Consider the following 11,654-nt stretch of genomic DNA (forward strand, 5'->3'; position numbering starts at 1 on the left):
GTCTGCCAACTGTTTGGCCTATCTCACCTGCTAATAGAGATTAATTACTACTGTTGTGTAGGATTAGTCATATTTTCACAAAATATGTGAACTCTCAAGGTACATCTGCAGATATTTCTGATTTTTAGTGGCTGCAGAATAAGAAATTATTCTTATTTAGACATAACGTTAAACTGTAGGTGTTTCTTAGTACTATGGCAAGAGGTAACCTTACCTTTCACATTCTTGTTCCAGTAAGTTTGTGAACTCATCACTTTTTTCCATGTATTTGCTGTGCTTCCTCTTTTCTTCCTCTAGTTCATACAGTGTCTGTCTGTGTGATTTTTCTACCATGAGAAGTTGTTCCAGCATTCTTTTGTGAGTTTCTTTCTGTTTCTCCACAACTTTATCAAGCTACAAAAAAAAGGAAAAGCTCCTGAAGTTTTTTTGAAACTCTCACTTGTTCAGGCTTTCATTAATGAAAGATTATAAGAGACCCTTAATAATATAAAATGCATTTAATAGCCTAATGGCCAGGTCCTGTGGTATCTTTGGAAATAACCTTTGGAAAGGGTTATTTATTTCTGTCAGTTTAATTCTGACAAATTAGAAAAATAAGTTAAGGTGCTGTTTTGCAGGACCCTTAGTCACATTCTGTTTCTCCTCCAGCCATGACTGAGCCTCAACAGCTACTAATTAACAATTACTGTTCCCAGGACTGTGCTTTTTCATTGATCACTGTGGTAGAGAACCAGATGTCTTGGCAGAAGAAGCCTCTGCTTCATGCAGTAGATGACTGATTTTTGGTTGAATAGAAATAGCTGCCTCATTTGTATCTGCATAGGAAAAGAGAGCATTGAATTGTGTTTGTAAGGTAGGCAGGTAGATCAAAAAGCAGTTTCACAGTAAATGTGTGGTAGAATCAAGAGTGGAAGACAGTGCTGTCTCCTGAGCTTACTCTGGGCATGGCTTTGGGTTTCTGGAATAAGTAAGTGCTAAATTTTGGAATAGTTGTATTTTCATTTGATGGTGGCATTTCTGTTTTGTTCCTCAACTTTCTCATGTTGTGAAGAGGTTTGCCTTGCAGATGGTACCTTTATAGCACACTTTGAGCATCAAATTCCCTTCCCCAAGGATTTCTGCTGAGCTTCTAAATATTATTATATGCTAATAGTTTAATTTAACAACCTATTTTAGGTTTTGGTAATAATTTTTAGGTTTTTTTAAACCACAGAGGTATTGGCATAGCTGTTCACTGGAGTTATGCTGCTAAACAAAATGATTTCCACAAACTGAGAGAAAACGTTACTGATCTAATTGAAGTTTCAGGAGGGATCACTACAAGCCATCTGAAGACCTGGGAAGAGTCTGTATTTATGAGAATCTTTGTTCCCTGCCCCTTCCCCTGTGGAGACTGCCTCCCCCATGAGGTCAACACAGGAATCCTTGTATCTCTTTTTTGGAAAAGGGAAATTATGAGCTCAAAGCTCAGTGCCTCCTTTTAACCACCGTCTATCTCAGTAGGTCAAGCTGCTTTGCAGTGCTTCGCTCTATTAATAGGAAAGAATTCACAAACGGGCAGTGTGGGAAGCAAGGCTGGTTCTGGTTCTCTGATGTTTCCCCCACAAGGAATTTCTTGTGCCACAAGAAACACTGGGGCTTCAGGTTTTGAGGGCCACTTCTTATTTTGGACAATATAATTCCAAGGAGTATGATTGATTATCTTTTCCTCATGTTTATTCACAGTTTGGCCAATAGAAGTGATGACAGGAAGAGCTGGAATGCTTAAACATGAGTTTCTTGAATGAGTGAGAATATAATCAATTTCTACATGGGCTTCTGAGTCTCCTCCTGCTTACCTCAGCTTCTTTTTAAGCTTTATATATTCTCTTATGTTTCTCCTGAATCATTGTTAACTTTTTTTGGTGACACTGCTGTGACTAAGGAAAAAGGAACTATTGACAAGTCTTTGAAGATGGTTTGAGTCCAAATTTTTCCAGCACAAATGTGTACCATTTGGAAATTGCCTATTCTTTCTGTTGATGATGTTAGCGTGGTTTTCGTTGTGACCTAGCTCATTTCATGTATGATCAAAAAATGTAAAGAAACTTACGACAATCCTTTTTGGCTGTTTTGTGCTGCTCCTACAGCAGATTAAGGGTTTTTTTCCATCTTGTTCATTCATAATTTGCCTGCTTTTAGACCAGTATTGTCAATGCTTTCTGGAATTGTGATCCTAAAGTAGGACATCTCTTGGGAAAACATTTCTTACCTAAACCCTTGCATATGCAAGCTTTCTCAGTAAGCAAGTGCCGCCTTATACAGTAATCTCTTGGCTGTGTTTTCTGTGTCTTTTGCAGAGGTTGAAAACTGAATTGCCATAAAAGGCCAGGTTGAAGAAAACTGGCCATTTTTAATTTCTCCACATTCTCCCTTATTCCACCAGAAGTGGAAATTTCAAAATTTGAAATGTTTTGCTCAGTTACTAGCTTACCAGAAAGAGGGAGAAAAATTTCAGGGTTTTTTATCAACCTTCCTCCCCACTAAGATTTTGGAGGATTTTTTGGAACAGCTATTGCAGAGATGCATGAAGCACCATCACCGGAGTTTCTGATCATTGCCTTTTTTAGAGGTCATGCTGTCAGGTGAATATGTGCTGGTTTTGGAAAGCAACCTGCTGCCTGTTTATTGTATACAATTCTAATGCAGCGCTGCTGGCAGTTATAGCCCTGTCTTGCTTAGACAGATAAGAACTATATGAACTATCAGCCTTGCATAATAGTGCTTGCTGGTCTTAGCCCTCAATGCGAGGTCAGATGGGAAAGAAGGCAAAGGTGTGAACTTCTGATTCCTTCTGGCAGGCCATCTGTGTGGATGGTTTAAGAAACTGAAGTACTGGACCACCACATAAAAAGTATATGTAAGAATCTGAGGGGATGTGTAAATTGCTATCATAAGAAAACACTGAAAGCTTCTGTAGCCAGAAGGCTACAAGAATAAATCAAATTACTCCTCTTATGAAACTTAAAAAAGCCTGATGGAGGTGAGGGTTAGTCATCAACACAAACATATTAACCAAATAGAAAATAGTCCTGCTTCTGCCCTGTTGGGAGTGAAGGATGTGAGACCTGCCAACGGTGTTTTTTGGGTTCATTATGCTTTGTTTGCTCTGGAATATTGTTGAATGGCTACCAGAGGTTAATCCAAGCAGCATATATGCAAGAAGAAAGATAGTAACTCCAGGTTTTTGTTTTTGCATTTCTCAATGATCAGTGCCAGTGCTTTTCATTTCACAGTTGTGCTTCTGTTAGAGTTGAAATAAGCAGTTTGGATCACAGACTGGTGTTTGGGGTGGGTGAGGTGTGTATTCAAGACAGGGATGTGGAATGAGGAATTTGAAAATGGGTAGAAGAACAGTAGTGTCCTGGGGATGCCTGCTAACATGAAAAGCTTAAAGAGGCAAGTAAATAAGCTGCTGCATTAAAGCTGCTTCCACGTTGCAGTTTTCTTTTGTTGCTCAGATCAGAAGCTGCATTTAGGTTTTCTTTTCAAGAACACTGTCAAATCAGTACTACCATGAACATTCACAGCTGACGTTGTGGGTCTTGTGACTGGGCACAAGGTGGAGAGTGAGAGCTTGGGATGCCAGTTGGGAAAGAAGGAAAGAGGTATTGGGCCTGTTTCCTGGTACAGTTGGGTGATAGAGAAGAGGCAGTAGATCCTGCATCACAATTAAAGCAGACACTTGAGATGTGCATGTAACTGCATAATGGGCATGGGCATTTGGCTTTGTGACACTTGTGCGTGTTATGCACAGCATGCCTCTCCCTCCTCTCCCTCCCTGCAGGACCCTGCAGACCAAAGTCTGGTAGGGGGTTGCTGCACTTCTGAGTGGTTGGTTTGGAAGCTCTGTTGTGTCCTTCTGTGAGATAAGGTCACATCTCTGGAGAGCACATTTGAGTCTTGCATTTTCCTTGGGACACCTTGTGGCTCACTCACACAGATCCAGCAGAGAAGAGAGGGGAGTTGTGTGAACCCCTGTTAGTGCGAGATCCTCACACAGGAGCAGTCTCCAGCAGCCCCTGCTTCCTCAGATTACTCTATCCAAATGCTAAATCTGCCCTTGCAGAAATACCCTTTTATATGTGTGCGCACATGTTTACTCAGCTATACGGTTCTTGGCTAAAAAACCACAGAGGACTAATAAGCAGCAGTATAAATGACTTCTGTTGAAAATTAAAGTGATAAAATCATAATTAAGTGATTTGTTGTTTTGCTCTTGCTAACCATATGGGTATTTTGTTAGAATTAATACTTGAACATATTGTACAATACAATGGAAAATAAGAGTCATAGTCTTACGTAACTGTGAATAGTTCAACAAGCTAAAAATTCACAGGAATTTAATTCTTGAAATACATTTTGCCACCAACTTGTGGCTGAAGTCAGACTAGGGTGGTGTGTCTCATATCCATTGTGTTGGAACCGAACTTTTTATTTTTCTCTTTTTTGACTGTTTTGGTATGGTGCCAGAATAAAATCCAGTTTAGTTACATTTCTTTATCTGAAATTCAATAAAATATTACTCCTGTCAATAGTCTCAGAGGAATTGTTTATGAATGTGTAATTCTGAGTTTGGGATTACTGGACATTATGGGAGCAGTTCCTCCCTTGTCTTTTTCAACCCTATTTGAGCAAAATTTCTATGTGGGTATGTTGGTTTGCTTTTCCTGAATGCCACGTTGCGACTGTTATTGTTCCAGTCTCTTCCTCCAACTCTAACTTACTGGTGCCCCACAGTCATCAAGTTGTGACCAACACTTCCAAGGTGTTTTAAGGATGTAATCAGATAGACTGTTAAAAGGCAGGTGAGGATGCATCTTTTCCCAAGCTGACTGGCACTAGGTTTTTTGGATTCAGTTTTGAATTATCCCTGATGGATGCAGAATGAAGGCTTTCCTCTGGTTTTGCTGCTTTTAGAGGAGTTCTCAAAGTGGTGGGAGGTATTGTTCATCACATTTCAAACAGTAAAGCGCCGTATTTTTTTATCTTTGACTGTGTTGTTGGAAGCTAGGGAGAGTTAGAAACCAGAACTGGCTTTCTAATTCTGTGCAAGTTGAAGTATGAGAAAAGACATGATAAATTCTGCAGAATCTTCCTCTCTATCTCTCTTCTCCTGCATCACCTTCTCTGAGGATTTTTTCTTTTTAATTCTTTTTAAACATTTATTTGTTTATTTTTGAATCTGGGAAAGTGGTTCTTATGCTATTATTCTGTATGTACTAGAATGTGGAATACAGGTTGTTTTCTCTTCAACAGAAGTGGGAATTGATCTGATGCTAGGTTTTTTTTCCATGAATAACTGACTTGGTCTAAATTTATAAACCATGCAAAGATGAAAAACCTTTTCAGGCCTTTGTGTCAGTGAAGCAAACCAAAACAAAAGTCTGTTCTTTTCTTTTACGCCCCTTTAAGCATAAAACGATTTATTGTATCCTCAGTTGTGAGGAACAAAAGAAAGCTTATCTGGCATTTGTTAGGTTACAGAAAGAAATAGCTGTAGAGCAAATTTGGCTGAAAAACCTCTCTGCTTTCAAAAAATAAAAAAATCTCATAGCCAAGGAAGACAATGGTTTTGGTCTGTCACACTCCAGTTTTGCAAAGGAAGATATGTTACTACTGTTTTCTCTTTTGCTGCATTTCTTCACCTGTGAATCCTGTTCCTAGTGAGTCAAGCTGTCCAATCACCGTATTTTCCCACTACTTTCTTAACCAAACTTGCAAAGAAACTTCCTAAAGTTTTAGATGAATGAGCTGTGAGAGAATGTTAGAGGACCAGTAGTCTTACATATGCTCTTTGAAATTCACTGTATTTTCAACTGAGTTTTGAGAAGGTGCTCTGTGTTCAGGGCTACAAGGCTAAATTGTCGAGGGCGAGACATGTAGTCTAGAGGATCTAGATCGTCAGAGATTTTGTAGGCAGTGTACAAATGTACACTGTCGTGGTAGCAAAGGAGGAATTTAAATGGTCCATTCCCATACTTTGTGGTTGATTCCACCTCCCCCTTTGTTTTTATAAACTTTTCAAAAGTCTGAACAAAACCTTAATGGATCTCTGATATAATCTGGGGGGATTTTGAAACTGAACTTGTTGAATGTCTGCCAATTATGGCGTCCTTTGGTTTACCAAGACACAGAAAGTGTCAGTGGTCCTTCTAGACTTTCAGTTGCTCTTAGGATGTTTACCTTTGCCTTTTGGAATTACCAAAACCAGTGGTGTTAGAAATCCTTTTGCTGCCATTAAGTGTAAGAAGGAAAAAGTGTGTATAGTAACAGACTGAACTTACGTTTTAAAACTATTTTGGACCTCAAATCATTTCCATTTGTGCTCAAAGTTTCTGTGACATAATTCCACAATATTCTAAAATAAATTAACCTCCACAGTTGAACTTTATCTGTTTCAGATTATAGCCAGAGATTTAACCTTTGAGCCTCTGAAATGACTGTTGACCTTTTGCCTAACATAATTTTCTCTGAAATTAACTCTGTATCCTTAGGTACATATCTGCTCAGAAAGCTTGGAAAACATTTGGTAGAAGAATTTGATTCAAAATTACTAGTTTTAGTTTTATGATTATTTATACTGAGCAGCATACTAAAACATGTTTATTTAAAATCAAGAGTAGACACTTACTTGGGGAAAAAAACCCACATAATCTCATATGAAGAGATTTTAGTATCCAGTGCATATGCATTGCAGGACAGAATTTCAGTTAAAGTTCAGAAAATTTGGCTGCTGCTGCAGTGTAATTAAACTAATAATTACATAAGTATAATGTAAGAACGTTATATTTCTGCCTGGATGAAGCCTCTAGCGACAGTTTATTACGGTAGCTCCTCAGACCAAGCAGGTATACCTGGGCCTCTCCCAGAGTCAGTGGGAGCTGGTATATGTAAAAATAGACCGTTGTGCCATTCCTTCTGAGGGGGGCCTCAATGAAATAAGTAGGGAGACATCTGTTTGTACAGGTTGTGACTTTGGCTAACAGGAAGGAAGGAAGAAGAAGATGGTGTCAAAACCACAAGGCTGATGATCAGAGCTTGAGTTAGACAAAATCACGTGTTCGTGTTTAAAGCCTCCTTCTGCAGCATAAATGAGGATCATTAGATACTTATTTTTATTAGAAACCCCACTGGACCCTGGACTTCGTTCTGCTATCACACTCATGTTAGATTCTACATCTTCCCCTGAATTCAGTGAGATATTTTCTGTTGAATTTGGTGGGAACTGTGATTAAATAGCAGTTATATGTTCATACCTCTCCCATAGGCTTTTCGTAGATATCTTCTTGCCATTGCTCAGCCTTTGTTTGAATAGCATCTCTCTGGAGGGCCTCTAACACCTTTTTTGGAGTAACGAAGCCGTACTGTGCTTCAAGCAAAGCCAAGTCAATTTTTTCAGCCTTAAGTACTCCTATAACTTCATCTTGAGCCTGCAGAAACACAAAGTAAGGTTTGGTTTGGTAAACTCTATACGTGTATTTACAGGTTAGCTTCCTGCTTTTGATTTTAAGAAAACTTACAAACCTTTTTAAAAAATGGTGTGTTTGTAAAATAGTAACATGAAGACAGATAAATAGCACGAGGGAAGTATTGGTCTTTGTATTTTATTAGTTCTGCATAAATTCCAACACCTTCAGGACCCTCATTGATACTTAAGTACTTTCTTAGTGATCAGATCCTATTGCTGTTTCTGGACCAGGGTACGGCATTCACAACACACAAAATCAGGGCAAGGTGTGTCTTGCAGTAGTAGAAGCTGATTTTAAATTGTTAATGCAAGATGTTAGGATGGTTCCTGAAGCCTGGAAGTGTTTCACATTCTGTATATTCTGGGTGCAAAGGTGGCTTCTGTACTTTAAACCTGCCTGGGGTCATCTGTTGTTACACTAAGCTTGTTTTAGTGGTGAATGTAGTGAGGTGTGAAATGCAGGGGATGTGACCCTTCGCAACACACATTCCAAAGCCATGCTATAATGGCAATCCTTTAAAAGAAGATTAATTGGTTCCTAAGCTGTCTGTGGGGTCCTGGGTGCATATGTATATACATGTGAATGATGTGTGAGACCACGCCATATGTATTTACAGGCATATAGGTGTGCACATTCTCATGTACATGCCCTCAGGTAATAAGCAACCTTGCAGCGTCAAAGGTTTTTGGAAGTAACTGCTGTAAGGCATTTTAAAAGATAGTGATTAAGAGAAGGTGGTGTTACCTGGTTTCCAAAATCATGTAGTACAACCTAAAAATGTGATTTATATTTTTACTTTTTTAATGTCACTGCATTTGTTTCCTCACTCTTATAAAGTATCTGATGACATCCTGTTACCAAAGAGTAAGTACAGTATGTTCTCAGGTATGTTTTCAGTATGTTCTTCTATGTATGTATTTCAGAAATTAATGCCTGAGTTGGCAGGTGCACATACCCTCTTCCTATCACACAGCATTGCTGTCTAAGTCTGTGCTGGAGAAACATACTGTAGATATTTGCAGTATTTGGAGTGATCTATAGATTCTCTTTTCTCTTAAAAAAACCCAAAACAAACTCAACAAATACAAACAAAAAACCCAAACCAAAAAACCACAACAAACCAACTAGAAACTAAGCACCAAGAATGATTCTTTGCTATAAAGTTACTAGCTTCTAGATGTTAAGTTGGAGGGGACCCTGCTGCGAATATTGTGCTAATTGTCTCAAAGGCCCACTTCTAATGATAATGTTCTTGAGAATATCTGGTTGTGTGAATGTTTGTACTGGGAAGGGGACGGGGTGATGGGGGAACTGGTTTAGGTCACCTTCTCCTCTTGGACTGTGTCCATCTCTTTTTTCCTGCATCCTCTGGTTGTGGAGGTTGCCTCTGTTTTGGCGACATAATTACATGAACTGTTACAAACATCCACTGTCTGCAATGATCTCAGCTAAAAACAAGTACATGCTGATACTAGATGGGTAGAATAGGAAAAGGGGAAATCAGAGGGATGTATCAGGAAAGGATAACACTTTTAGTCTGACTGGCTTGGAGCACTTCTGTATCCCTATTTGTGACTGTGTTTAAAAGGAAATATAAAATAATCTTTCTAATCCTTATCAGTGAAGAAAAAGAGAATAGAAGAGTGATCTCTGTGCATCTTAAATGTTCTGAATTGGAGAGTAATGGTATCTAACTATGAAACAGTATTAGTTGGATTGACAGCTGATCTTCAGAGACTTGGCATTACAGGAGGTGGAAAATTCAGGAATAAAAAATTACTTGCGTTTTTCAGTCTTAATGCTTCCTTAGGATTGTTGGACATGATTTAAAATGTTCATGTCAGGCTCATTGTTTTCCAGTTTTTAATTTCACTCCATTCCAGTTTTATGTCTTAAGAACTGAAGTGTGTATGTGTGTGTGTGTGTGTGTGTTCATACTCGTGTAGTATAAACATATATAAGCAAACACTCTTTTTTGAGAACAAGAGAACTGTTTTGGAGGAATGTGTGACATCTGAATTTTAATCTAAATTAAGAAAGGGCAGGTGAGCAGGAGAGAAATGCTTTAGGAACACAGAAATTGCTGTTTGAATAATGAAAAGTTCTGTAGAAGTTTGCCTTGGTTCTATCCTCAGAGATTGGTTCATCTATCAAATGTTTGTATTGCATGTGTGCTGTGTTAAACATGTGTGTATTATTATGTAAACATATATGCATATGTTAAGAATAGAACTACCCAGATACTGTCTAGGTAGTAAACTCTGAGATCATGTGATATGCCCATTTATGCTACTTGGGCAAGTTTGCTCTTCCCTCAGCCTCTGAACAGTTTTAAGTGGCCACCGTTACTTCTGTGCAATCAGCCTGCCGCAGAATTATTCTCCTTGCTCACTGGAAATCTGGTTCCCACTTCCTGAAATTACATTTGACAAGGTTAGGCATCATTTACCACTTGGCAGCTGGCTCCTTTTCCAGAAAGAAAAATGCTCATTCTTCAAAATCCAGTATCTTGTGGGTTAAGTACTTACGCTTCATGTTATGGGAAGTGGCTATTTTGATTTTTCTGGAAAAAGTTGTTAGCTGTTGAGTTGCTACTTGTCATCTGGCACATACTGATTTATAGGGAGTAATGCTCATGTCTTCATAGGAGAGGGGAGGTAAGAAGTAATAAAGTAACAGATCTTACAGGTCTCTAACATGTTCTGGGTTATGTCTTACAGTGACAAATACTTTGTATCCAAAGTACTCTAGAATGGGGCAGCACAAAAGGAAAGTTTTGTGAGTTCTCCACTTCGAGAGTTACACATGATTCTTCGCAGTGGACTGAGTGTTTTTAGTGTGATACAGGTAGTGAATAAATTTTATTTGCATTTAGGGGTGGTGTAAAGATCACCTTTTCTGGCTGATAGCTATAATTTGCATTTTTCTGTACTTCGCAGTTTATAGTTGTCCTTCTGTATGAAATTACATAAAGTGTTAACATGAAGGCCATGTGTGTTCGTGGTAAATTGGGGGGGGAGGGAAAGTATGTTTTAATCTGGAATATAAAATAAGACAATAAATCACCTGTAATTCACCCTCGAGGACACTAAGAAGAAATAGCAAGTCATCACGAGAGAGATCCTCTCTCTTCTTGAAAGGACTTCTTTGTTTTTTCTCTGCCTTAGGGCTTCTTAGGATGGAACTGGCTTGGGCTACATCGTCATCCTTCTGCCTTCTTTGCACGTTTTCTCTCCCATTGTAACCAGCCTCTTCTTTATGGTGGTCTTTTGGCCTTTGCTGGCTCAGCTTTGGTCTGGTTGGGCTTTCTGTGCTGTTACTTCTGGAACGCATGGTTTCTATCTCTGGAGCTGAAGGAAAGTGGGGAAAAAAGTAATTGTTTTAACTAACAGAGACTGTAAAACTATTACTGTAATTTTTGGTGGGTGTTACTCCCTCCAGACTGGTACTTTTCCCTACCACACAAGGCTGTCATTTGACAAAAGCTGACAACCTTGTGTAAGCCAACAGTACTGGGCTGTGATCCTTACTTAAGTGAAGTGAGTTTTAACTGGTCTTACGCAGTTGTAACAGTTTTCTCCTCAGTGTTTGCAAAGTCAGCAGCTTTAGCAGTGGTACTGCAGTGCACATCACGGCCAGCCACATTTCTCATTTGAGAGACTGTGCCCACCTCACCTTTCAGATAGACACTGTGATGAGGCAAATTTAGGTTTAGAAGATTTTCAGTAGGAAGATCTTCCTGTTCCAATTTCATAACATCCCAGCCCTCTATGTTGAGCCATGTTTTGTTTTTCTCAGTCCTTCCAAGGGAGAACACAAAAGTGGTCCTCTGCTACTACGAGTTACACAGCTGCATTCCCCATGTGTGACAAAATGTAGGAGTTGGCACATCCAGACTGCATGGTAAACACCCCAGCACCACCACCCCCCTCCCCCCAAACCAAATGACCTTGTTGATCATGATGTCTGTTGTCTCCTGATAACCATGTGGTATAAAACTTACTACTTCATGGGTGCTAGACACTGGCACTCTAGAGGTATTAGTACCTGGCTGAAGGGAGACGTGTCCTAACTAGGCCTCTTTGAAGTGCCACTGTTAAGTAAACATACTGTAATGCCTTTGCAGATAAATGGCTAACACTG

At 39.2% G+C, this 11,654-nt stretch overlaps 1 protein-coding gene across 1 annotated transcript; it reads right to left on the reverse strand.

Annotated features, from left to right (window-relative positions):
* Window positions 1-210: 210 nt before the first annotated feature.
* On the reverse strand, window positions 211-10,844 carry LOC104409966 (filamin A-interacting protein 1-like). Its single transcript, XM_010020009.1, has 3 exons — window positions 10,578-10,844; window positions 7,299-7,472; window positions 211-393 (listed from the first exon to the last, which is right to left on the reverse strand). Exons 1-3 carry the CDS (start codon window positions 10,842-10,844, stop codon window positions 211-213), a joined length of 624 nt encoding a protein of 207 aa, XP_010018311.1.
* Window positions 10,845-11,654: the final 810 nt, after the last annotated feature.

This window comes from Nestor notabilis, unplaced genomic scaffold (assembly GCF_000696875.1).
Source record: "Nestor notabilis isolate BGI_N333 unplaced genomic scaffold, ASM69687v1 scaffold13278, whole genome shotgun sequence".
Taxonomy (NCBI): domain Eukaryota; kingdom Metazoa; phylum Chordata; class Aves; order Psittaciformes; family Psittacidae; genus Nestor; species Nestor notabilis.